We start from the raw sequence: 24,992 nt of genomic DNA on the forward strand, positions 1-24,992 counted from the left end.
TCTACAGGTATGGTAGTAGGGCACATAGGAGTACCTGGAGAAACTACCCACACAGGTTCCTCCTTCTCTGGGAGAACATTAGTATAGTTACAGGGAATGGGAAGAACAGTTGAGATGTCTCTTGTTAAACAAAACACTCCAGAAGCTGGATAGGGAGACGTAAAAACTGGCCTTAGAGAAGAGTCAGAGGGGGAAGTAGCATTATAAAAGGACCACCAAGTATAATCCTGGCTCCAAGGACCTGAACTCGAAAAGTAGGGAGGTATAAGAGCTGGGAGCTGCACAGGGACAGGAACAGCTGGGACATCTGTAGTATAAGGAGAAAATCGGGAACACACAATACAAGGGGAAGTAATCTTTGCCTGGCTAATTAGTTCCTGGACAGAGTGTAACCAAAGGTTGGAACGAGTTGGGGTTTTAGGAACAAGGAGGCAAGGAGTAGAAAACAACAAAAGCATCCAAACTACTAACATTTTCTTTCTTCCTAATCTAAAACAAATACAGCAAACTAATTAAGCAATAATATTTCAACAGTCTGTGCTAATCACAGATTACTCTCATATAATGTTCTCAGTCTTTGAGTTCTTATACCAGTTGGGATAGACCCTCAACTGACAAGGATCAAGCTTTCAAATTCCAAGAAAGCCAGAATCTGGACAAGAAAGAGTCTCAGTGTGAAGCCGAAGTTCAGCAGCTCCTGCAGTATGCAGTTGACCCTTCTTTTCAGCTAGTAGATTCTTTGGTTCGGGTCAAGCGCAACTTCAATGGCTCCGCTGGATCTCTTTCTGCTCTCCACTGTCTAGGTTCCGTCTGATCCGTGCTGGGCTCAGTCTGGTCAGCAGACTTAATTCGAGACCAATGGACCCATGGAGTAATCCCTGCGACCTTCACAGCTGCAGGGGTAGAAAGCAAAACAGTAAAAGGTCCTTTCCATCGGGGCCCCAAAGGCTGGAGCCTCCAGTCTTTCACCCAAACTCTATCCCCTGGCAGGAAGGAATGTACCTGAGCCTGGAAGGGGACAGGGTTTATTTCTCTCACATAAGACTGAAGCTCAGAAATTATCTTGCCCAAGAGGGCTACCTGCTCCTGTACCTGGGCAGACCCTAAAATCCCTATGTCTCCCTTAATTCCCTGCAAAATGGCTGGGGGCTTCCCATACACAATTTCAAAGGGAGAGAGGGCTGTTCCTTTAGTTGGAGTGCATCGGAGGCGGAAGAGGGCTAGTGGCAGTGCCTGTGGCCATTTCAGTTGGGTTTCCTGACAAATCTTTGCTAGGCTATTTTTCAAGGTTCTGTTTGCCCGCTCAACCTGCCCTGAACTCTGGGGACGATAGGCACAATGCAATTTCCAGGTAATGCGCAATGCGCGGGACAGGGCCTGAAGTGTAGCTTCAACAAAGGCGGGACCATTATCTGAACCTATGGCAAGGGGCAGTCCATACCTGGGGATGACATCTCTAAGGAGGGCTCGAGCTACTTCTGTGGCTTTCTCAGTAACTGTAGGATATGCTTCCACCCACCCAGAAAAGGTACAGACCATGACCAAGAGGTATCGGAGCCTACCGCTCCTGGGCATTTCTATGAAGTCTATAACTAGAGACTCAAAGGGTGTTAGTCCTCTAGACTGAACTCCTGGTGGAATACGGGGTCCCTGACGGGCATTATTCTGGGCACAGAGAGTACATCGGGCTGAGGCAGTGGCAACCAGACTATCCAATCCTTCCAGCACCACTACTCGACTGAGTAGGCGGGCTAGTGCTGTTTTCCCTAAGTGTGATAGGTCATGAGCTTGAGACACTACAGGCCAAGCTAGGTGGCGTGGCACCAGAACTCTGGTATCAGGGAGATGTAACCAGCCATCAGGTCTCCTTACTGCACCTTCTTCTTGAGCCCATTTCTCTTCCATTTGGGTGTACATAGGCGTCCATTCTTGCAATCGAATTTGGAACAGGGGAGTCACAGTACTTGCTGGGGGTCCTCGAGCAGCTTCCTTGGCCACCCGATCAGCATGGCGGTTCCCTCGGGCCACTGGAGTATCTATTCTTTGGTGTCCCCTGCAGTGAATAACAGCTACCTTCTTAGGTGCCCACACAGCCTCTAGCAGCTGAAGTATTTCAGGTCCATACTTAACAGGCTGGCCTGCGGCATTTATGAGTCCCTTTTCCTTATACAAAGCTCCATGAGCATGTAGAGTTGTGAAGGCATACTTGGAATCAGTATAAATGTTGGTTACCAGTCCTGCTGCTAGCTCCAGAGCTCGTATGAGGGCCACAAGTTCTACTTTCTGGGCTGAAGTTCCTTGGGGCAGGGCTCTTGCTTCTATCACCTTGTCTTCTGTCACCACAGCATAGCCTGCCAATTGCTTGGAGTTCTCCACATAACTGCTTCCATCTGTGAAATAAATTACATCTGGGTCCCTCCACGGAACATCTTTAAGATCTGGTCGACTGGAGTACACTTCATCCATGGTTTGGATACAGTCATGATCCGGTGGTCCCTCAGATGCTGGCAAAAGAGTGGCGGGATTGAATGTAGCCACTGTTTCCAGGTGTATCCGTGGATTCTCACACAAGCTAGCTTGGTACTTAACCATGCGGTTATTTGTAAACCAGTGGTTGCCCTTATACTCCATGAGGGTGAGAACTGCGTGGGGGACTTTAACAACCAGTTCTTGCCCCAAGGTCAGCTTATCAGCTTCCTGGACCAGTAAGGCTGTTGCTGCAATGGCCCTCATGCAGGCTGGCCATCCTTTAGCCACTCCATCCAGCTGTTTAGACAGGTATGCAACAGGCCTCTGCCAGGATCCCATCATCTGGGTCAGCACACCCAGAGCAACCCCCTGTCGCTCATGGACATACAGTGAGAAAGGTTTCTCCACATCAGGAAGGCCTAACGCAGGGGCTTGGAGTAGGGCTTTCTTTATGGCAATGAAGGATTGTTGAGCTGTAGGTCCCCATTCAAATGGTTCCTTTTCACCCCCCTTTGTGGCTTGGTAAAGGGGTTTCGCCATCAATGCAAAATTTGGAATCCAAATTCTACAGAATCCAGCTGCTCCCAGAAACTCCCTAACTTCCCTTCTGGACTTGGATTGGGGAATTGCAGCAACTGCTTGCTTCCTACTGACATCCAGTCTCCGACTTCCCTGGGAAATACAAAAACCCAGATACTTCACTTCTGACTGACAAAGTTGGGCTTTTGAGCGTGAGACCTTATAGCCTGCATCCAAGAGTAGCTCCAGCAATTCTCTGGTAGCCTCAAAACACTCTTCCTGAGTCACTGCTGCAATCAGGAGGTCATCTACATACTGGAGTAAAACTCGCCTGGAAGGCTCAGATTTAAAAGTCTTAAGGTCTTGTCCTAGGGCAGTCCCAAAAATAGTGGGGGAATTCTTGAACCCCTGTGGCAGGCGGGTCCATGTATACTGAAGCTTCCTTCCTGTTACTGGGTTTTCCCATTGAAAGGCAAAAAGCAGTTGACTGGCGGGGGCCACCCGAATACAAAAGAAGGCATCTTTTAGATCTAGTGTCGTGAAATGGGTAGCTCCAGAAGGTATCAATCCTAGCAGGACATATGGATTAGGCACTACAGGGTGTAATGAAATAGTGGATTTGTTAACCACCCGTAAATCTTGGACTGGCCGGTAGTCCTCAGTCCCTGGCTTCTGAACTGGCAATAGTGGCGTATTCCATGGAGACTGACAAGGACGAATAATTCCATGGGATAACAAACGATTCAGGTGTGCTTGGATCCCTTCCAGAGCCTTTCTGGGAATTGGGTATTGGCGAAGATGGATTGGCCGGGCATTTGGAAGTAAGTCTACATGGACAGGAGGAATATTTCGGGCCAACCCTGGGGGATTATCTTCTGCCCATACCCCTCTGACTTGAAAGCTATCTGCCAGGGGTAGGTCAACTTGGCCCTGTGACTGATGCAGCCGCCATTCTTCTTCAAGGGGGCAGCAGAAACTCAATATACCCTTAGGGCTGGATATCGGGGGCCGAAAGGAGACTGAAGTCTGGCCATCAGAGTCAAAGGAAATTTGGGCCCTAAGCTTGGACAGCAGGTCTCGACCTAACAAAGGGATTGGACAGTCTGGCATATACAGGAATTCATGAGTGACTGTGTGTGAGCCTAATTGGCATCTACGGGTCGTCAGGAAGGGCCTCCGGTTCTGCACCCCCGTGGCTCCCACCACTCGGACAGTTTTTCCAGCCACAGGCGCTAATCGCTCCGTCACAACAGAATGTTCAGCTCCTGTATCAATCATGAATGGAATTGAGCGGCTCCCTATAGTTAACTTGACCATAGGTTCCTGGGAGCCCAGTTTGTAGGAACCCGGTCTGTCCTATTCGTCCCATTCTGCCATCTCGGCTATCCCGATGATGTCAGATTCAGGAGGCTCATATCTTCCCTCTCGAACTCGGCCTCGGCTTCCTCGATCTCCTGGTCCCCTTCTCAGTCCCTGGCGCCTCTGGGGGCATTCATCTTTCCAGTGCCCTCTTTCCTTACAGTAGGCACACTGGTCCCTCTCCAATCTTGGTCTGGGATTCTCCCCCCTTGGCCGGGATTGATTGAAGGAATCTCGGGGCCTGGCTGGTGGTCCGGGGTCCCACTTTGGCTTCCCATTAGCTAGAGGTCGACCTCGATTAAGGGTGGAATTAGTAATGGCTGCCGCTAAAAGGTCGGCCTTCTTCTGCATCTTCCGGTCAGCCTCTCGACGCACCTCCTGATCTCTATTAATGAAAACCTTGGTTGCGATCTCAATTAGCTGGGTGGTATTCATCCCTGCGAATCCCTCCTGACGCTGCAACTTCTTCCGGATATCTGGCATACTCTGGGCCACCAATGCACTATTCACCATTCTCTGGTTTTCTAGTGCTTCAGGATCAAATGGGGTGTATGTTCTGTAGGCTTCAATTAGTCGCTCTAAAAAGGCCCCAGGGGATTCAGTTGCCCCTTGGAGAATTTCAGAAACCTTTGCCAGATTAATGGGCCTCTTTATGCCTTTCCTCATACCTTCCAGCAAGTCCCGGCAATAGCCAGACAACAGTTCATAGTGCTGCCCATTATTTGGATCCCAAACTGGAGCTGCGCGAGGAAACCGAGCTCTAACCCATTCCTCTAGGTTCTGTGTCCCCTCGGGGGCACGCGCTCGCGTGATGGCCTCAGCATTTTGCAAAATCTTCCGCCTCTCCTCAGTTGTGAAGAGAGTCAGGAGAAGTTGTTGACAATCAGTCCAGGTTGGGTTATGGGTGGCCATAATGCTAGCCACTAGGTCCACCACTGCCTGAGGCTTTTCAGTATAAGAGGGGTAATGCGTCTTCCAATTCAGGAGATCGGTGGTTGTGAAGGGTACATACTGATAGGCCTGTGCCTGTATAACCTGACCCTGATTATTAGGATCCGGTCGAGTGGTAGTTACCTGACGGAGTGGCAGAACTCTCGAGGAGGTGGGAATGGAATCTGAGGTAGAGCTAGGAGCTACCCTCCTATCATGCTCAAAAGTGATTGCAGCGGGTCTAACCCATTCAGGGGAGGTAGGTTGAAACCCTGAGGGATGGGGAGGGGTACTCATAGACTGAGAGGTGGTCACAGGTGAGTCAGTCCATTGAAAGGGATGCCGGGCCCCTGATGAGTGGGGAGGGGTATTAGAGGGAGAAGCTGGGCTGTCAGGAGTTGAGGAGTCAGGGGGTGGAGCCCAAAGCGGGTCTTTGGAGGTTAACAGGGAAGGATGTGGCAGAGGAGGGTAGAGACTGGCTGAAAAGTCCAACCTAGGATGTGGTGGGGTTCGCACAGTGGGGGAGGAACTATCCGGAGAAGCCTGTACTGGAGAAGCTTGGGCTGGGCGGCGTGGATCTCTAGGGGCGGCACGGAACCCCAACAATGGGCCATAAGGTGGTGGCTCAAGGTCTGAGGGGTCATCAGAGAGTATGGGTTTCTCAGACAGGGTAGGGGCGGAAGCCACCGATTGGGTGGTAGGCTTCCTGGGGCTCTTTCCCTCTTCCAATTTAGATTTTCTAATCTTTCTTTGAACATGGCCTAACATGAATTTTACTGGGGATCCCATATAAGTTTTCAACCAAGAGGGAGGGTCAGTCACAAGGCTATCCCAGGAATCTATATAAGGGAGTTGTTCAGAATATTCTGGTTCTCCTACAACTATGCTGTAGACCTTCCGGATTACTTCAATATCTAAGCTGCCACTAGGGGGCCACCCCACTCCCATAGATGGCCACTCAACTTCACACAAGGTTCTTAAAGTACTTGAGCTTAAAGTCTGTCCATAGTCATTAATTAAAAATCCTTTTTTAAAATTCTTAAGCATACAATCTAGGGGGGTAGCAATTTGTCTAGATGATGTCCCACCCATAATGCTTACAGTTACAACACACAAAGGGGGAGGGGGAATTTTTGAAAGTGCAGTAAGGGGTCCGCACTCTCGAGACACTAGGTAGACAGACAGCAATCGCTTCCTTCCGTCGCTGGCCAATTGAACTCGCGTTAATTGGAAACGCAGCTATAAGAAGTCCGCACTCAGTTAATCATTCACGCATCACACATTCCATACAGAAAATCCCACCCAACAATTTCAAATTTCTCAGATACAGATAAGCTCAAGCGTTTTCGCTTCTAATCTCCACTAGACTAGAAGGTACTAGGGCCTTCGCTGAGAGTTGATCAGGCTCTCCTTCCCCCAATTTTTGAGGGGCTGGTTTACAACTTTCTAGCTAGAATTATAATACAGAATACAGAATACATACCCGGCGAATGTTCTTCAGTCAGTTGGGTGCTGGGATTAATGCAGGATTCAGGATCCCACCGCTGCCACCAAGAATTGTTGCAGGAATTGATGCATGAATTTATGATACTTCAGGAGTCAGACAGCACACACCAGAATGAGAGAGAAATCTTCTTTATTTGCCAGCAAACACAGTAGGACATCAGTTCTAGCTCTTTTCTTCTCTTTCTCAGCTCTCTTTGTCTCTCTCTCAGCTCTCTGTGTCTTTCTCTCAGCTGCTTCTCTTCTTATGCTGTCTTCTCCTTCTTCTGTCTGTTCCTTCTGTCCTTCTCTTTCTTCTGAGCTCCTTCTGACGTAAACTGCTTCTTCTCCCACTTAAATACAGTTCTATCTAGCCTAGCCTAGCCCCCTTACTCTCCAATTGGTTAAGGAATAGATTGATTACCTTGCCTCAACCAATCAGCTCTATACAAATATCAGTTACATAGGTTCCAGACATCCTAAACTGACCTGTGACCTGGGGCCCCTTACACCAGACATTTGGGCTCCAGTCTCTTACATGTTATTATGATTGATTTCTCATATTCCTAGTACTAACTGCTAACTAAACTCTGGTATTCATTAAAGGGGTCAAGGGCCAATCTTACTTAATAGCATACATATCAGGTTATTACTTTCAAGACCATTTCTACATTTTACCTATAATTAATCAAGGAGAAGAGAGCTGACTAGTCCTGACCTCTTTCACCTATCAGCTTATACATTGAACCAGCCAGAACTGCAGATAACTTAAAACACATGTTGGCCTCTTCACTGCAGTCCTTGCTTGACCTCTTAAACAGCAGACAAAGAGTAATACAGAATTTAACAGACATTCTACACAGAATTATTAATTTACACAGAATACAGCATATTCTAAAGTAAGCATCCTTATAAGACATATTCTACATACTTATAATGGTCTATATCTATATCTAAGCTATCTCCTTATAACAAAATCTACATATCAAGAACTTCTGAAATTATTTCAGCTTTAAACTACAGTATGCCTAACAGTATACAGATGTTGAGCTAGCATTCATCATTCACAAGGGTGAAAGAAATTCCTGTCTCTGACCTTTCTAACCTTTTGCTCGGCAAGCTAGACATTGAGTAATTAACCTGAACCATCTGGCATTCCTTCACTGTACTTGCAAAACTGAGAATTTAAAATAGTATTTGAGCACCTTTAAACAGAATTAACCCTTAATATGATTTCTTATATATATTATGCCCATGGCTGCCTCACTGTGAGCCACCTTAAAACCTTTATCCCCACCCAGGGAGGAAGTAAGATGGGAGGGGTGGAGCCAAAACCAAGAACTATAAAAGGCAGGACCAGAGTAGGGTTAAGAGGGCCCAGAGGGAAGGAGCGAAGACTACTGCAAACACCTTCACCACATACTCGTGAGCTGGAAACACAATAGCCAGGTAGAGCGAGTTTAACTTGGACCTTGTACCTTTACATGTTGGATCCAGCCTGAGGCAGGCTGGCTGGTGAAATGTTAAGAACTGTACTGATAACTCTGGGAAGCCAGGCCAGAGCCAAAGTGCATGCAGTGGTGCTGCAGGATAAGGCCACGGAGGACATTCTTCTGTTCAAAGGCTAGTTTTGCATTGGATTTCTCCTTCCCCTGTGAAGTCAACAAGACCTCCTTTCCCAACACCTTTAATAAATGTTAATTTTGCTCACTCTAACCTGCTGTATGATGTCACTTTATCCGGGCCCCGGGCCTAGCTTGCTCACAGTATTGCACTGTTTTATATATGTACTTCTATTATTTCATTGTAATGTGCGCCATCTTGAATGGCAACTTGTTCACCAAAAGTTGTGTCAATAAATAAATAATAAATTATTGGCACCAATTAGCAGTTATGCGCAAAACTGCTCTTAGTCACTAATTTGTGCACTCAAATTCCAGAACATACAACTTCTAGGGGGGTGTGGACCTGGGAGGAGCATGGGTGAGGTTACATACACGGGTTATAAAATACTCTCATTTACACACCTAACTGCCTAAGGCTAAGAACGTAAATGCAGACTTTAGTATTCTATAACGGCAGTTGCATGCACAGCTGCCTTTATAGAATTCACAGTTAGGAGTAAGTTCTATAAGTAGCGCCTAAAACTCAGCACCGACAATGTGCCACACTTACCATGATTCTATAATGAGTATGCTCCCTTTATAGATTCGCACTTAGCACTAGGGTGTGCCTAACTGTAGGGCCTGATATAAACAGGCCTAAATACTGGCGCCTAAGTTAGGCGCACTTAGGCATGATTCTGTATCAACGTGCATAAAATCCGGGAATGTCCCAGGAATGCACCTAACCATGACCCGAAATTTTGATGTGCACTAGAATTGGATAGGTGCTTAAATCCTAATTATTGCCAATTAATGTTGATAATTGATTGTTATCTCCCAGTTATCATTACTGAATAGCTTGTTGTTCAGTTAAGGTGTGAACACTCTTTATAGAATCACGCTAAGCATGTCTTTAATCAGTTCCAATTTTTCAGGTGCAATATATCAGGGGCATAACCAGACTTCGGCGGGAGGGGGTTCAGATCCCGAGGTGAGGGGGCACATTTTATCCCCCCCACCCGGCGGCACCGACCCCCCCCCTGCCGCCGCCGCCGCCACCACCACCAACAACAACTTTGACCCTCCCCCCTGCCGACGACCCTCTCGACCTCCCTCCCATCGCCAACCCGCCGTCGCCTACCTTTGCTGGCGGGGGACCCCAACCCCCGCCAGCCGAGGTCATCTTCTTCCGGCGCAAGGCTTCATTCTGTTTCTGAGTCTGACGTCCTGCAGGAGGGGGGGTCATCGGCAGGGGGGTCCAGGGCCAAATCTACAGGGGCCCAGGCCCCCATGGCCCCACGTAGCTACACCACTGCAATATATAGAATTTGCCCCTAAGTGCGCATCATCCGGGTGCCTAAATTTTGTTGGCCTTTTGAGAATTTCTCCATTCTGTGGGTGGTGGGCAAATGATGTGGATATATGATCACTATGTACAGGAGCTCTGTGTGTCTACTGTCAGAGGATTGAAGCTACTGGCGCAGATGTGATTTGACAGGTGGACCATTGCGTGTACATTGATGTGCCGTTATTTCCTTCTCTGCTAGAACAATGTTTTCTGCCATTTGCCTCTGGAACTGTAAGACTGTATTGTTTTTTTAACCTTGTGTACTATTTACTACCTTAGGAGTCAAGATAATTTGATGGATTTTATTTCTGGGGTTAATTTGATCGCCGAAAATATATTGTTATTGGGTGATATTAATGTTCATTTAGATAATCTAGAGGACTCAGAGTCCAAGGCGCTAGAAGATAACTCAATTTGGGTGGAAGGAGGTCCAGTTCATGAGAAAAGGTCATCAGATCAATCTATTGGCATATAGGTTACAGTCTAAAGGTAATTTTGAAATTGAAGGTCCTATATGGACACCAGCTATCTGACCATTTTAGATTAGAATTTGTTCTTAAAAGTAGAGAGGTTGTTAATCAATTTAAGTCAGGTATTAGTAGGAATCATCTTTCAAGGGGTAAGATTGAAGGACAACTATTTTGGAATATAATCTTAGATAAGTTGGCATCATAGGGTACGACAGAAGCATAAAAAAGAAACTAATTCAATTTTTAAACAAAACAGTCTATACATGAGACAAAAATAAATGTCTCAGTAAAAGAAATAATCATTATTACATCGACCTCAAAGTTGGAAATACTTAACTAGATCCTAGATAAGGTAACAAATTAAGGTAATTAAATATATTTTTTCCAGAGCGTTACACATTCCGGGTTAACATTCTCAAACTATCTTTCAGTGCCCATATGAGATTCTAGACTTTAACATTAACATTCTCAGCCTCTTTAGCTAACAAAAAATCTTCGAGTTGTTTTGGGTCCATAAACTGGTAACTATTCTGAAGGTAAATAAAACGACATATACAAGGAAATTTTAAAGTAAACGTTGCCCCCAGATTTAAAGTTCTTTGGCGTAATGCCAGAAATGCCTTACGTCTATATTGAGTATCTCTAGCAAGATCCGGAAATATCCTAACTTTGGAACCAAAAAACATTGAATCTAAATGTTTAAAAAACAACTTCAATACCATCTCCCTGTCTATCTCAAGAGCAAATGTCACTAGTGCAGTTGTCCTCTGTGTAACCACTTCCAGGGAAGATTCAAGAAAAGATGTCAGGTTCATTCCTCCATCCACAACAACTTGGTCACCTCCAGTTTTAGATGGTATTAAAGTCTGAAGGTAAATTACCCTTGTTATGGGTGGTAAAGATTCCCCAGGCATCCCCAAGACTTCCCGTAGATATTTTTTAACCATATCAATAGCCGAGATAACTGGAGATCTGGGGAAATTGACAAGTCTCAAATTAAGTCTTCTCTGCTGGTTTTCAAGATATTCCATCTTCTTTTTAATAAAATTACTATCCTTAATTGTGGCTTTGTTCAAGTTCTCCAGTTTCTGAATTTTTTCTTCAAGCATTTTTATTTCACACATTTGACACGCATTGATTTGATCCTGAGTCAACAGAGCTTCTGACAATGTTTTTATTTCGCCAGCGTTTTTTAACAAAACTGATTGAAGCGAAGAATGCATTGAAAAAGTTAGGTCCCATGGTGACTCAATAGTAACTACGGCAGGTTTCACCATATTGATATTAAACTCAGGAGGGAGGGCTTTAGAAATCTGTTGTAAAGCGTCTCTCATTACTATAGAAAAAGATTTTACAGTTTGTCCTACCAAGACTTCTTCGCCCCCTGCGAAATCGGCTGGGCTCCTTTCTCCGAGGGTCCTCTCCTTTGCAGGCGTCGGGCCCTGCGAATCACAAGCCGCTCGCATACTTCCTGGTTGTGGTGGTGCCGCATGGGCGTCAGGGCTCAAGGATGCCCCGTCTTCACTGATGGCCGAATAGTTGGAAGCTAGGCCGATAGTGGGAGATGATGTCGCCCGGGGACCCAGCGAAACTCCGAAGCTTTCCAGCGTCGTCTGCCTCGAGAGGTGGGTACCGGTGGGGGTTACAGGAGCCTCCCTCACTTTTCCCCGCCGCTTCCCCATATCAAAATAGGGGGATTCGGACTCCTCGCTTGGTTCCGTGTGGGCAAGTCTCGGAGCACGTCTGGGGTAGCGTCTCAACTCGGCGCCATCTTGGATCCCGTCCCCGACAGATGTAAATTTTATGACTCAGTGGGATAAAGTTTGCGGTGAAGTTCTGGATGATATAGCACCAGTTCAGATGAAAAGAGGTTCTGGAAAGAACAAATCTATATGGTATAATGAGAAATTTTTGGAATTGAAAAGAACGTGTAGAAGGTTTGAGAGATTGTGGTGCAAGGGGTGTTTGAATACCCAAATGGCGTGAGGCTGTTGGTATGTATAAAGCTGCCGTGGCACTGATCCTCTCGTCTCCGTTTTTTTAAAATGGCTGCTGAGACTTCCAGCAGTGGCCTCATGAGACTTCCACAGAAGTCTTGCGAGGCCACCACCGGAAGTCTCGGAAGCCACTTTGAAAAAGTGGAGACAGCGAGAGGATCAGCTGCAGTGGGCAGGGAAGAGTAGAGATCTTTCCTGCCCCGAAGAAGCCACTAGACCACCAGGGTGCCTTGAGGTATGTGCCAGGAGGGCACCCACGCCAGAGGGGAGGTGGATGGATGGAGCTGGGATGATAAAAAGTTGAAAACTTCATTTAGGTGAATCTCTGCTTCCACTTCCTCATGCAGCCGTCATCGCCATACTCTCAAAACAATGCAAGCAAACCTATGAGCTGCATCCACGTCATTCTTTATTGTTGGTGGCATTTTAATTTAATCTCACTTATACTTTCAAACATGCCGGCTTGTGCAGCATACAGATGTACACAAAGGAAATATAATAACGGAATAGCTTTTCATAGGTAGAGTAGTAATTTGTTATAAATCGTAATCTGTGTGTCATTTGAAGGGGCTGGTTATAGAGATACTCTAGCATATGTTATATTCGTGAAGAGATCTTTTTCTCCTGGTAAAGGGCCACTAAAACAGACATCATGTTATGAGAATCAGGTGCTCAACATTCAGAGTTTCTATCTATCTGTTTACTTATTTATGACATTTATAACCCACATATTGAAACCTGGGAGCATTTAAAATCTTTTTTTTTCCTGTGCCTACATAAAAAAAAGATGGCATGTGGGAACTTATTCCTTTTGTTTTGTAGATAGAAGTGGGATATTATAAAAATGAACTTGCCTTTTTTTATTAATACTTTTTCACAGAGAGGTATTGAATAGAAACATAGAAACATGACGGCACATAAGGGCTGTAGGACCCATCCAGTCTGCCCATCCTCAGTAACCACTACATAAGTACATAAGTACATAAGTACATAAGTAGTGCCATACTGGGAAAGACCAAAGGTCCATCTAGCCCAGCATCCTATCACCGACAGTGGCCAATCCAGGTCAAGGGCACCTGGCACGCTCCCCAAACGTAAAAACATTCCAGACAAGTTATACCTAAAAATGCGGAATTTTTCCAAGTCCATTTAATAGCAGTCTATGGACTTGTCCTTTAGGAATCTATCTAACCCCTTTTTAAACTCCGTCAAGCTAACCGCCCGTACCACGTTCTCCGGCAACGAATTCCAGAGTCTAATTACACGTTGGGTGAAGAAAAATTTTCTCTGATTCGTTTTAAATTTACCACACTGTAGCTTCAACTCATGCCCTCTAGTCCTAGTATTTTTGGATAGCGTGAACAGTCGCTTCACATCCACGCGATCCATTCCACTCATTATTTTATACACTTCTATCATATCTCCCCTCAGCCGTCTCTTCTCCAAGCTGAAAAGCCCTAGCCTTCTCAGCCTCTCTTCATAGGAAAGTCGTCCCATCCCCACTATCATTTTCGTCGCCCTTCGCTGTACCTTTTCCAATTCTACTAACTCTACTAACTTCTCCTTTTCCTAAGAGATCCCACGTGTCTATCCCATGCCTTCTTAAACTCCAACACAGTTTTCGTCTCCATGACCTCCACCAGGAGGCCATTCCACACATCCACCACCCTCTCCGTGAAAGAGTATTTCCTCAGATTTGTCCTAAACCTATTTCCTCTTAACTTCATCTTATGCCCTCTCATTCCAGAGGTTTCCTTCATTTGAAAAAGGCTCACTTCCTGTACATTAATGCCACTGAGGTATTTAAACATCTCTATCATATCCTCTCTCTCCCACTTCTCTTCTAGATAATACATGTTGAGGTTCACGAGCCTGTCCCTATATGTTTTATGACCGAGACCACTGACCAATTTTGTAGCTGCCCTCTGGACCGACTCTGTTTATATCTTTCTGTAAGTACGGTCTCCAGAATTGCACACAGTATTCTAAATGGGTCCTCACCAGAGACTTGTACAAGGGCACTATCACCTCTTTTTTCCTGCTGGTCATCCTTCTCCTTATGTACCCGAGCATCCTTCTGGCTTTAAGTGTCACATTTTCTACCTGTTTGGCCACCTTAAGGTCATCAGACATGATCACCTTCAAGTCTTGCTCTTCTTTCTTACACAGAAGCTCTTCACCCCCTATACTGTACTGTTCCCTCAGGTTTTTGTGAAAGGCTTCCTTCATGCAGAAGTTTTGTCCAGCATCAGTCTAAATGTGCCAACATTGTCCAGTTCAGCACACTATTAGCTGCCAAGTTCATACAAAGTTAATTATATTCTGTTACCTCAGGCTGCTTAACATGTGAATATTCCATCACTGTTTCATTATTGCTACCAATTATTACATATTAAGGGCATTTGCTTTAAACTTTGTTTTAATTCATTTATCCACTCCTTACATGCTGTCTTGTCCACAAGGAAGGTGAGCCCTTAGGTCCCGTAAGGCCCCGAAGGACCTCAAAGGACAGCCGTGCAACCCCAAGTCTTCACCCACGGCGACCACCGTTCACCAAGGGTTGAGCCCCCAGCTGCAGGCAATCAACGGGACTTCAGGAACCGCAGGGTTGACGGACTGACCGGGACTGGAACCAGGAGAGAAGCGGGCAGGTGGAATAGAGACGTCCACAATCAGGCAACAGATCAGGGCAGGCAGCTAACAGTGTAATCAGAGTCAAGCAAGAGGTCAAGGCAGGCGGCTAACAGAGTAGTCAGAGTCAGGCAAAAGGTCAAGGCAGGCAGCTAGCAGAGTAAACCAGGAAACAGTCCAAAAGTCCAAAATCAGCAACACCAGGAAACCAACAGAACACAGGAACCACGGAGACTGGCCTCGGGTAACAGAACCTGAAGCAACATCCTATCTCAGGCTCATTCCTTAAATACTGTTCGGCAGTCAGCCGCCCACCCCTGTAGACATAGCCGGCCAATCAGAACTTGGTTATCGACAGAACCCTTCTGATTGGCTCTGACCGACCTCCCAGGCAGATCTATCGTGCTGGCCTTCCAGTCTAACTCCTCTGAGGCGGAGCTTTGGGTTCCCGCGCCCGAAAATGAAGAAGACGCCGGCCATCGTGCCTCGGCGCTATTTCCCTTACTGGCGCAAACACAGCCCCCGTAGCCGGCGATTGAGAGTCCGGCAGCTGCGATCGCCGGCCTCCGGCCTCGGCCCCGGACTGGGCGGCCATCACCACGGCGAGCCCCGACTCCCCTCCGTGGCCTCAAGAAAGCCGGCCTTCGTCATGGTGGATGCCAGCTCCTGCTTCCCGCGGAGGAGCAGCCGGAGGGAGCGACGGATGTGACACATGCACATGGTTTTGCTTTTTAAACACAAAGGTGAATCCTAAGGGTGGTTGAACAGTTAGATATAAACTGTGTTGTTTCTGACTTGTTTTGGAATTTGGACTGCTTTGAGTCCTGTGCTGATCTGTACATCTGTTGTTGTGGCAGAAAATGATTTATGCTACTTTTACTAGTATTCTTACTACTTATAGAATCTGGCTTTCTTGGGGCGGGGGGTCAAGGTGACTGCAGCACAGCAAAGGCTGGGCAGGTCAGGAGCTGGGATGGAGATTACTTGCAGTGGGGATGGGCTAGATCCCTGCAGCGACAGGCAGGGACGGGTTAGATTCCCCCACAGGGACAGACGGGGATGGGTTAGATTCCGGCGGGGACGGGTTAGATTTCTGTCCCTATGCAACTCTCTATTTCAAACTATAGACCGGTGGCTTCCATACTGGAGAGACTTGTAGCTCAGCAATTGACAAATTGTTTATCTTGTTATGATATTTTACATGAATCTCGGTCAGGGTTCAGGAGAGGTTTTGGCTACACTGTCATCTGAGCTTGAGCAAGAAGAGTATGGGTAAGAAGGTTTCTTGATGCAATATGATCGTTCTTGGGCATTTGATCTAGTGGATCATATGGTACTGTCATTTATTTTGGTTCTTCAGTGGTTTAAAGGTTTTCTGACTAACATAAGTTATAAAGTAAGGATGAATGGAACTTACTCCTCTGAATGGATTCCAAACTGTGGAGTCCCTCAGTTTTCTCCTTTGTTCCCCATTCTTTTTAGTTTAATCATGGCACCTTTGGGTAAAAATCCATCTGGGTTGGGTTTTAGAATTTTTTTTTTATTTTACATTTATTGAAATTTTAATATATATCCAAGCAATAAACACTTGTAAAGCAAAGTGATAATAAATAAATTGAAACATAAAGCAATCTATGAAGACCTGATTAAAAAAAAACTCAAAGAAAATCACTTGTCCACCATGAGAAGATCCAAGACTAAAAAAGATAGGAAAAATAAAGAAACAAATTAGGAAAATATGTACACAAGGTGTTTGGCACAGCACTACTCAAATGAAGAGCTACATCAGTCTTCTTACACTTGTTTAGTTGCCAAAAAAGCTGAAAGATGCGTTGGATCTAAGAAAACATAATTAGTAGATTTATATCTAATGATGCATTTACAAGGACATCTTAAGAAAAAGGAACCTCCAATCTGAAGAACACCTGGTTTCAATAACAAAACCTGCCTACGCCAACGTTGGATAGCTCTTGATGCATCCGGAAATATTTGAATCTTGAAACCCATAAAAGTTTTCTCTCTATTTTTAAAGTACATTCACAGCAACCATTGTTTATCAGGTGAAAGTGCCACAGAGGCTACCAAAGTTGCCACTCTAGCATTCTCTGAATCTGAAGTTTCTAATACAGCTGAAACATTTAAAGGAGCTTACAACTGTTCCACAGCTTTCTCAGGGTGATAATAAACTTGTGTAAAAAGTGGAAATTTGTCCTCTGAAATACCAAAAATTTCCTTCATATAACGCTTCACCATTTTCCTGAGCATAACAGTAGATACTCGAGTTGTTGTAATGGTTATGAATATTTTTTATGGAAACTACCTAGTCATAGATGGTATGTAAATTTTTAAAATTAATTAAATAAATAAATAAAAAGCAGAAATTATTGCTCCTTGTATAATTTTCCAAAGCTTCACATTTATTTCTCAAGTTTGATAAGTCCTTCACCATGGAAGTTTGTAAATTTTGAACAGCAGACTAATTTGTTCTTCTCGAGAAGACAACTCCTTCATCTCCGCTTCAGTTTTCAGAGTTTTCTTACTCCTACCTGAGATAATTTCTGTGTCAGAGCATGCATCTGTGGAAACAAGTCTTACCCAAGTCGGAAATCAAAAGCCGCAGGGATTCAAGGGTTACCTCAGCAGGCTTCTTCTGTAAAAACTCAGAAATAGGCATCACTGACACAATTTGAGTAGTAGCTCCTTTCAGAATCTCCTTGGCAACACCTTGGTCCCCTGAGATAGAACTCACCACTGTACCACTGTCTCGAGAGATACCATCGACAGTGCCTCCCACAGTCTCCAATAGTTGTACTTGAGCCTCACTCGATTCAGTGACCCGCTCACTCCTTGGTAAAGACACTGCCAACTCCAGAAGAGGAGAACTGGCTCCTCATAGCTGTGGGGGAGGGGCCCTTCAGTCAAGGCATACTACTACTACTACTACTACTACTACTACTACTACTACTACTATTTATCATTTCTAAAGCGCTACAAGGCATACGCTGTGCTGTACACCATACACAAAAAAGACAGTCCCTGCTCAAAGAGCTTACAATCTAGATAAATAACGATGTCTCCAGCCCAAGAGATGCCACCAAATCCTCTTTCATGATCAGCTTCTCAAGCAGGCTACTTCTCGACCTCCCTGCCTCCCCAGCGCTTCTCAGAAGATAGTCCATTGGACCAACAATAGGGGGTTCACATCACTGGGAGGCTTGAATGACAGCTTTGCCTCTTAATTTAGGCATAAAGCAAGACTAACAGCAGAACTTCAAGGAGCCAGAAGCACTTCAGGTACATGCAGCCATCTTGGATCCCTAAGTTTTAGAATTTTAATTTATTCAGCTGATATAACAGTTTTCAATCCTTTTGAAGGCCACCTGTCGAATGTAATCTCTATTGCATCTAAGGTGATTAATATAATAGAAGGATGGGCAACTACCTTTAGACTTGAAATGAATAAGGATAAAACAAAGCTTATAGTGTTTGGTAGTAAATTCAAAATGGGATGTGAGAAAAACTTTATTGATAATATTGATTTTCCACTGGAGTCTTCCCTTAAAAATGGCTGCCGAGACTTTCAGCAGTGGCCTCACGAGACTTCCGCTGAAGTCTTGCGAGGCCGCCGTTGGAAGTCTCCGCAGCCATTTTAAAAAGACGATGCGGCAGCAAGAGGATTAGTGACAGCGGGCAGGAAAGACTGAGGATCTTTCCTACCCCAAGGAATCCACTAGACCACCAAGGTGGCTTCAGGTATGTGCCGGGAGGAGAGCACCCTGCAGCTCGGGGGACCAGGGGACCGGTGGAGCAGGGAAGAGGTATGGAGGATACTGTAAAAAAAAACCAAACAAACAAACCACGTAGCCAGATGCATTGCACTCAAAAACAAGCAAGCAAACCTATGAGCTGCTGGATCCACGTTGTCTTTATTGAAGGTGGAATTTTTATTTAATCTCACTTAGATTTTCAAACATGCTGACTTGTGCATACAGATTATACACAGAGAGGGGCATAATCGAACGGGGCACCCAAGTTTTCCTGAGGACGTCCTCACAGGACATCCCCGCAAAGGGGTGGGGAAACCTGTATTATCGAAACAAGATGGGCGTCCATCTTTCGTTTCGATAATATGGTCGGGGATGCCCAAATCTCAACATTTAGGTCGACCTTAGAGATGGTCGTCCCCGATTTTCAGCGATAATGGAAACCGAGGACGCCCATCTCAGAAATGACCAAATCCAAGCCATTTGGTTGTGGGAGGAGCCAGCATTCGTAATGCACTGGTCCCCCTGACATGCCAGGACAACAACCGGGCACCCTAGGGGGCACTGCAGTGGACTTCAGAAAAAGCTCCCAGGTGCATAGCTCCCTTACCTTGGGTGCTGAGCCCCCCCAAAAACCCACTCTCCACAACTGTACACCACTACCATATCCCTTAGGATATCCCTTAGATGTGGGTACAGTGGGTTTCTGGTGGGTTTTGGAGGGCTCACATTTACTACCACAAGTATAACAGGTAGGGGGGATGAGCCTGGGTCCACCTGCCTGAAGTGCACTGCAGTACCCACTAAAACCGCTCCAGGAACCTGCATACTGCTGTCATGGAGCTGGGTATGATATTTGAGGCTGGCATAGAGGCTGGAAAAATTATTTTACAAAATTTTTGTTAGGGTGGGAGGGGCTTAGTGACCACTGGGGGAGTAGGGGGAGGTCATCCCCGATTCCCTCCGGTGGTCATCTGGTCAGTTCAGGCACCTTTTTGAGGCTTGGTCGTAAGAAAAAATGGACCAAGTAAAGTCGCCCAAGTGTTCATCAGGGACACCCTTCTTTTTTCCATTATCGGCTGAGTACGCCCGTGTGTTAGGCATGCCCCAGTCCCGCCTTCGCTACGCTTCCAACATGCCCCTGTGAACTTTGGTCGTCCCCGCGATGGAAAGTAGTTGAGGATGCCCAAAATCGGCTTTCGATTATGCCGATTTGGGCGACCCTGGGAGAAGGACACCCATCTCCCGATTTGTGCCGAAAGATGGGCGCCCTTCTCTTTTGAAAATAAGCCTGAGAGGAAGTATAACAACAGAATAACTTTTTATAGGTAGAGTAGTAATTTGTTATTAATCATAATCAATCTGTCATTTGGAGGTGCTGGTTATAGGGACACCCTATCCCGTGTTATATTCGTGCAGAGATTTTTTTTCTCCTGGTAAAGGGCCACTAAACAGACATGTTATGAGAATCAGGTGCTCAACATTCAGAGTTTCTATCAATTTATTTACTTACTTATGGCATTTTATCCCACATTAAACATGAATTTGGTTGAAACCTGGGGGCATTTAAAATCTTTTTTTTTTATTCCTGTGTCTACATCAAAAGAAAAAAAGATGGCATGTGGGAACTTGCTCCTTTTGCTTTGTGGAATGCAGTGGTATACTATAAAAATGCATTTACCTTTTTTTATTACTACCATTTCACAGAGAAGGTAGTGATTAATGAGAGAAGGATTTCGTTCATGCAGAACTGTCCAGAGTCAGTTTAAATGTGCCAACATTGTCCAGTTCAGTACACTATTAGAAGCCAAGTTCATACAAAGTTAATTATGTTCAGTGGAAAATAAATCTGTTGGCTCAAGCTGCTTGCTATGTGAATATTCAATCACTGTTTCATTATTGCTACCAAGTATTACATATTAAGGGGATTTGTTTTAATTCATTTATCCAGTCCTTTCATGCACATGGTTTTGCTTTTTAAAGGTTTCCTATGGTAGTTTCGTGCATATTTGAATTAGTTTTTCTGTACACGTTTTGCTTGATTTGTCTTTATTTGAAATATAATATTTTTAAAACATAACTTGTCAACAAGGGGCGGGACTAGGTGGGGGCAAGGTTAGGTGGGGTGTTGCTAGGTGGGGCAGGGCAGGGGACCCCACCAAACTGGTCTGCTAAGCCGGCCCTGTCTATTTTTGCAAGTTTAGAAAGATAATTCCTGATGCTGTCACAAAGACCAGTTCCTCTTGCCAGTCTGGCTTGGGATGGGGGGGGGGGGGGGGGGGGGACAAAAACCACTGGGGGATTAAGGGGACACCCTCCCCCAATCCTTCCAGTGGAGGACTGCCCAATAGCAGCTGTTTCCCAAAATCATAAGCGCTAGGTAGCAGGTGTAACTCCCAACACTGATCTTATAGGACATTGACATTTAGTCCTCTTCTGAAATGGGGAATAAACAGGTATTTAGCTGCCACACCCTTGCCTGTCCACAACACATCCAGTCCACACCCCCTCGCCATTTGCATGCGCTTGGGCTTGAGATATGTATATCCCAGCTTCATAAAATGGGAACTTTGACATTTTTGCTTACAAAATGAGGCCTTATAGTGACTGAATACTGGTGATAATGGACAGCAGTCAGCAGTAAATATGTGTATTCAATGCTAAACAAATAAATTAATTTTGTTATACACCATGGCCAGAGTTTAAGAGGCAGACTGTCTGCTGGTTTTGAAAATTGTCCCCATTGTTCCTATCCTCTTCTCCATATTAGAAGGCATCCTGCAGGTCTAGCATTAAAACTTGTAACCACACTTTCCACACCATATATGACTGAATGCAAATTTCTAACCTATCAAAAAAGATAAAATACTATCAGATCGTGGTTGGATAAAAGGCACTGTCTAAATACAACTTGTCATTATTACAAATTTCTCTGTTCCAGATTATGAATGGCCTTTGCATAGGAAACTCTGTCCTGTCTGGATCTATTTGGATGTATTGTTCTCAACCGCGTCCATTATGCATCTATGTGCCATCTCTCTGGATCGCTACATAGCAATCCGAAACCCTATTCATCATAGCCGCTTCAACTCCAGAACTAAAGCTTTCACCAAAATAGTTGCTGTTTGGACCATATCTGTTGGTAAGTATATGATACTTCAGCTACATTATAATTATAATGTCCAATTTATTCCTTTCAGGGATTTTGAAATGTGCCTTATAGTCAGAATTACCACTGTGTACAGAATTGGTTTGGCTCAACAACAAGATGTGGTAAGGTAGAAATTAGCTAATATAAATCTGAATAAAAATCAAAAATAGCAATGGCAAGCAGCGCTACAAAATTGTATGGAGCATCAAGCTGCTAAATGGACAGAGCAAGCCTTGCCATTTTTCATTATTCTCTACAAACCTATAGCCAACAAGAGGAAAACAGAATTGTAAAGATGATTAGTGCTGGAAAAGCTCTTTCCTACTGTCATTCATTTTCTGTTATCTTGCTTTGTTTGGCTTGTAAACACTGTGGCTGTGCTTAGGTGAAGGTGTCCACCTAACAGCCTATTTCTCTGTGTGTGACTCATTTCTATAATCACTACAGTCATGGTCTTGCAATGTGTTTCACGCAATGAAGAAATATTAATTCACATTTTTCTTGGCATGCCTTATCCACCCCAAATGCTGCAGATTAATGGTACACATATGGGGGGAGGGGGATTCTATATCTGGGTGCCTATTAAAAAAACACCCAGAGAGCACCTGATAGAGACCTGTTCTATAAATGTATGTATTTATTCTTATTTCCCATATTATCCAAAAAGCAAATATCGGTTCAATGTGGCTTACAATAAATTGTGGATATACCAGTATACATATACTGATAAGAAACTTCTACATTAATAGCTACATTGAGAAATATTTTTTAAACAGATAAATTTTTAAAGCTTTTCAGAATAGAAAATAGGAGTTTATGCTTCTGATTTCTTTTGAAATGAGATTCCACAATTTGGATCCTAGATAACCAAATCCAGCTACAAAAACAGATTTGTATGTTACATTTTTACAACTAGGTAGATGTAATAGCAAATATTCTCTTGATGTTGGCTTTGCATTTCTAGCTGACAGGACAATTAGGCTTGACATATAGTCTGGTGCCATGCCAAACAAATTTTGAATATTAATGTGCATGTTTTAAACATAATTCGACCTCTGATTGGAAGCCAATGTAAAGCAGTAAGCAAAGGAGTGACCTTATTCAATTTTAGTGCCCCATAAATTAATTGTGCTGCTGTATTTTGTGCTGTCTGAAGCAATTTAACTATAGATTCTTTGCTTCCTACATATATTGCATTACAATAGTCTAATTGTGAAAGTGTCAGTGTTTGAACTAGTAATCTGAATGAGTTATTGTTAAAGTAAGCTCTAACTCTTTTTAATCTCCATATTGTCTTGAACATCTTAGCAATTACTGCTTGAGCTTGGTCTTCAAAGGAAAGATGTTGGTAAAAAACAATTCCTAGAATTTTTAATTTTATATCTATAGGATAGTCAGTTTGGTTAATTGTGAAATTAGGATAAGAAGTGATTGAGTAAGAGCTTGATAGTACCAGGAATTTAGTATTTTCTCTATTTAATTTGAGTTTGAAGGTCATAGCCCACTTTCCATTAGATCAGTGGTTCCCAAACCTGATCCTGGAGGCATCCCAGCCGGTCAGGTTTTTGGGATATCCACAATGAATATTCATGAGAGAGATTTGCATGAAGTGGAGGCAGTATATGCAAATCTCTGTCATGAATATTCATTGTGGATATCTCAAAATTCTAACCGATGGGTTTCCTCCAGGACCAGGTTTGGGAACCACTGCATCAGATCTAGATCTATCCGAAATGTGTTTGATATCTCTGAAATGTCATTAATGAAAGGGACATATATGGTAATGTCATCTGCATAGATGAAAGGATTAAAGCCGATATGATTTCATTTCTTTCCTAATGGTGCTAGTATGACATTGAACAATACAAAGGGGGATAGGGGATCCCTGTGGCACCCTGCACTCTGAATTCCATGGAGTTGATATAACATCATTCATTTTTACCTGGTAAGATCTATTTCTTAAGAATCCCTCAAACCATTCGTATACCTCCCCACAAATTCCCATATTACCCAGTAGTCTTAGTAAAATAATATGATCTACCATATCAAAAGCACTGGACATGTCAAATTTCAATAGCAATAAAGGAACATAGGCCCCTCCTTGTCTTTATAGAATTTATTTGTTTATTTATTTATTTTTAACACATTTATATCCCACATTTTCCCACTAGTGGTAGGCTCAATGTGGCTTACACAAGACCGTAGGACAAACTACAGTTCAGTAAAATACAATTAAACAGTGTAATAGTAACAAAGAAGAGGTAAATTAGGTTGAGTCAGGAAGGTAGGCCTTCTTGAACAGGGTGGTCTTCAGTAATTTCCTGAAATTTAGATGGTTCTGAGTTGATTTTAATATTTTGGGTAGTGCATTCCATAGCTGTGTTCCTAGCATATACTAGCATAACCATGAATATAAGTGCCTATAATTTAGAAAATGAACGCTTATGCCTGCAATAGAATTGGCATGTGTGCATCTAAGTGCCAGAATTCTGTAAGTTATGCACATAAGTATGGAAAAAGAAGCCAGTAGATCAATATAACATCAGAAAGATTTTATTGAAGATACCGCATGTAAACAAATTGCCCGACACAGGCCGTGTTTCGCCCACCAAGGGCTGCGTCAGGGGCTACAATAAACAAACAGATTGAATTATAATAAATAAAACATCAAATTTAAAATATAAAAACAACATACTTAACATATAAAAACAACATACCACCATAGTTTCTCATATATTCATGAACAAATAGATAATGTATAAGTTATAAAATGTTATACATACATGTATATAAAATCTAAACATGAATAAATAAGTATGTGGTGTACATAGAAAGGACCACTTAATACAAATAAATAAATAAATAAATCATCCCATCACAAAAAACGCATTATATGTATTTAAAAATTGTATATATATACAAGCATGTATACGATTCACAACATATATATAATAAATATCTATATAAGAACATATACATAAAAACAGCAAAGCAAGGGCACTGATATACAGCATTAGACCTTGAACATATATAAATATGTGAAAATACTGTGTAACATATTAAATAATAAAAATGGAGTGGTGGACACATACCTAATTTGAAACCTTCTGAAAGGAGCAACTCTAAAAACGGAAAACCTAAAAATATGAATGTAATCAAACACTAAATATAAATATATCAAACCAGCAATGATAAAAGATCATAATAATGAAACATTAAAAAATAAGAAAATAAAAAATAAATAGCAATATGAATAAGATTATGCAAT

At 43.6% G+C, this 24,992-nt stretch overlaps 1 protein-coding gene across 1 annotated transcript in view; it reads left to right on the forward strand.

The window, feature by feature from the left end:
- HTR2A (5-hydroxytryptamine receptor 2A) overlaps positions 1-24,992 on the forward strand; it is a 56,228-nt gene that overhangs the window by 13,264 nt on the left and 17,972 nt on the right. The window contains exon 3 of the mRNA XM_030200497.1: positions 21,515-21,715. Within this exon, the coding sequence (XP_030056357.1) occupies positions 21,515-21,715 (201 nt within the window). The remainder of the gene's footprint in view (positions 1-21,514; positions 21,716-24,992) is intronic.

The sequence above is a fragment of the Microcaecilia unicolor genome, chromosome 4 (assembly GCF_901765095.1).
Source record: "Microcaecilia unicolor chromosome 4, aMicUni1.1, whole genome shotgun sequence".
In the NCBI taxonomy this organism is placed as follows: Eukaryota; Metazoa; Chordata; class Amphibia; order Gymnophiona; family Siphonopidae; genus Microcaecilia; species Microcaecilia unicolor.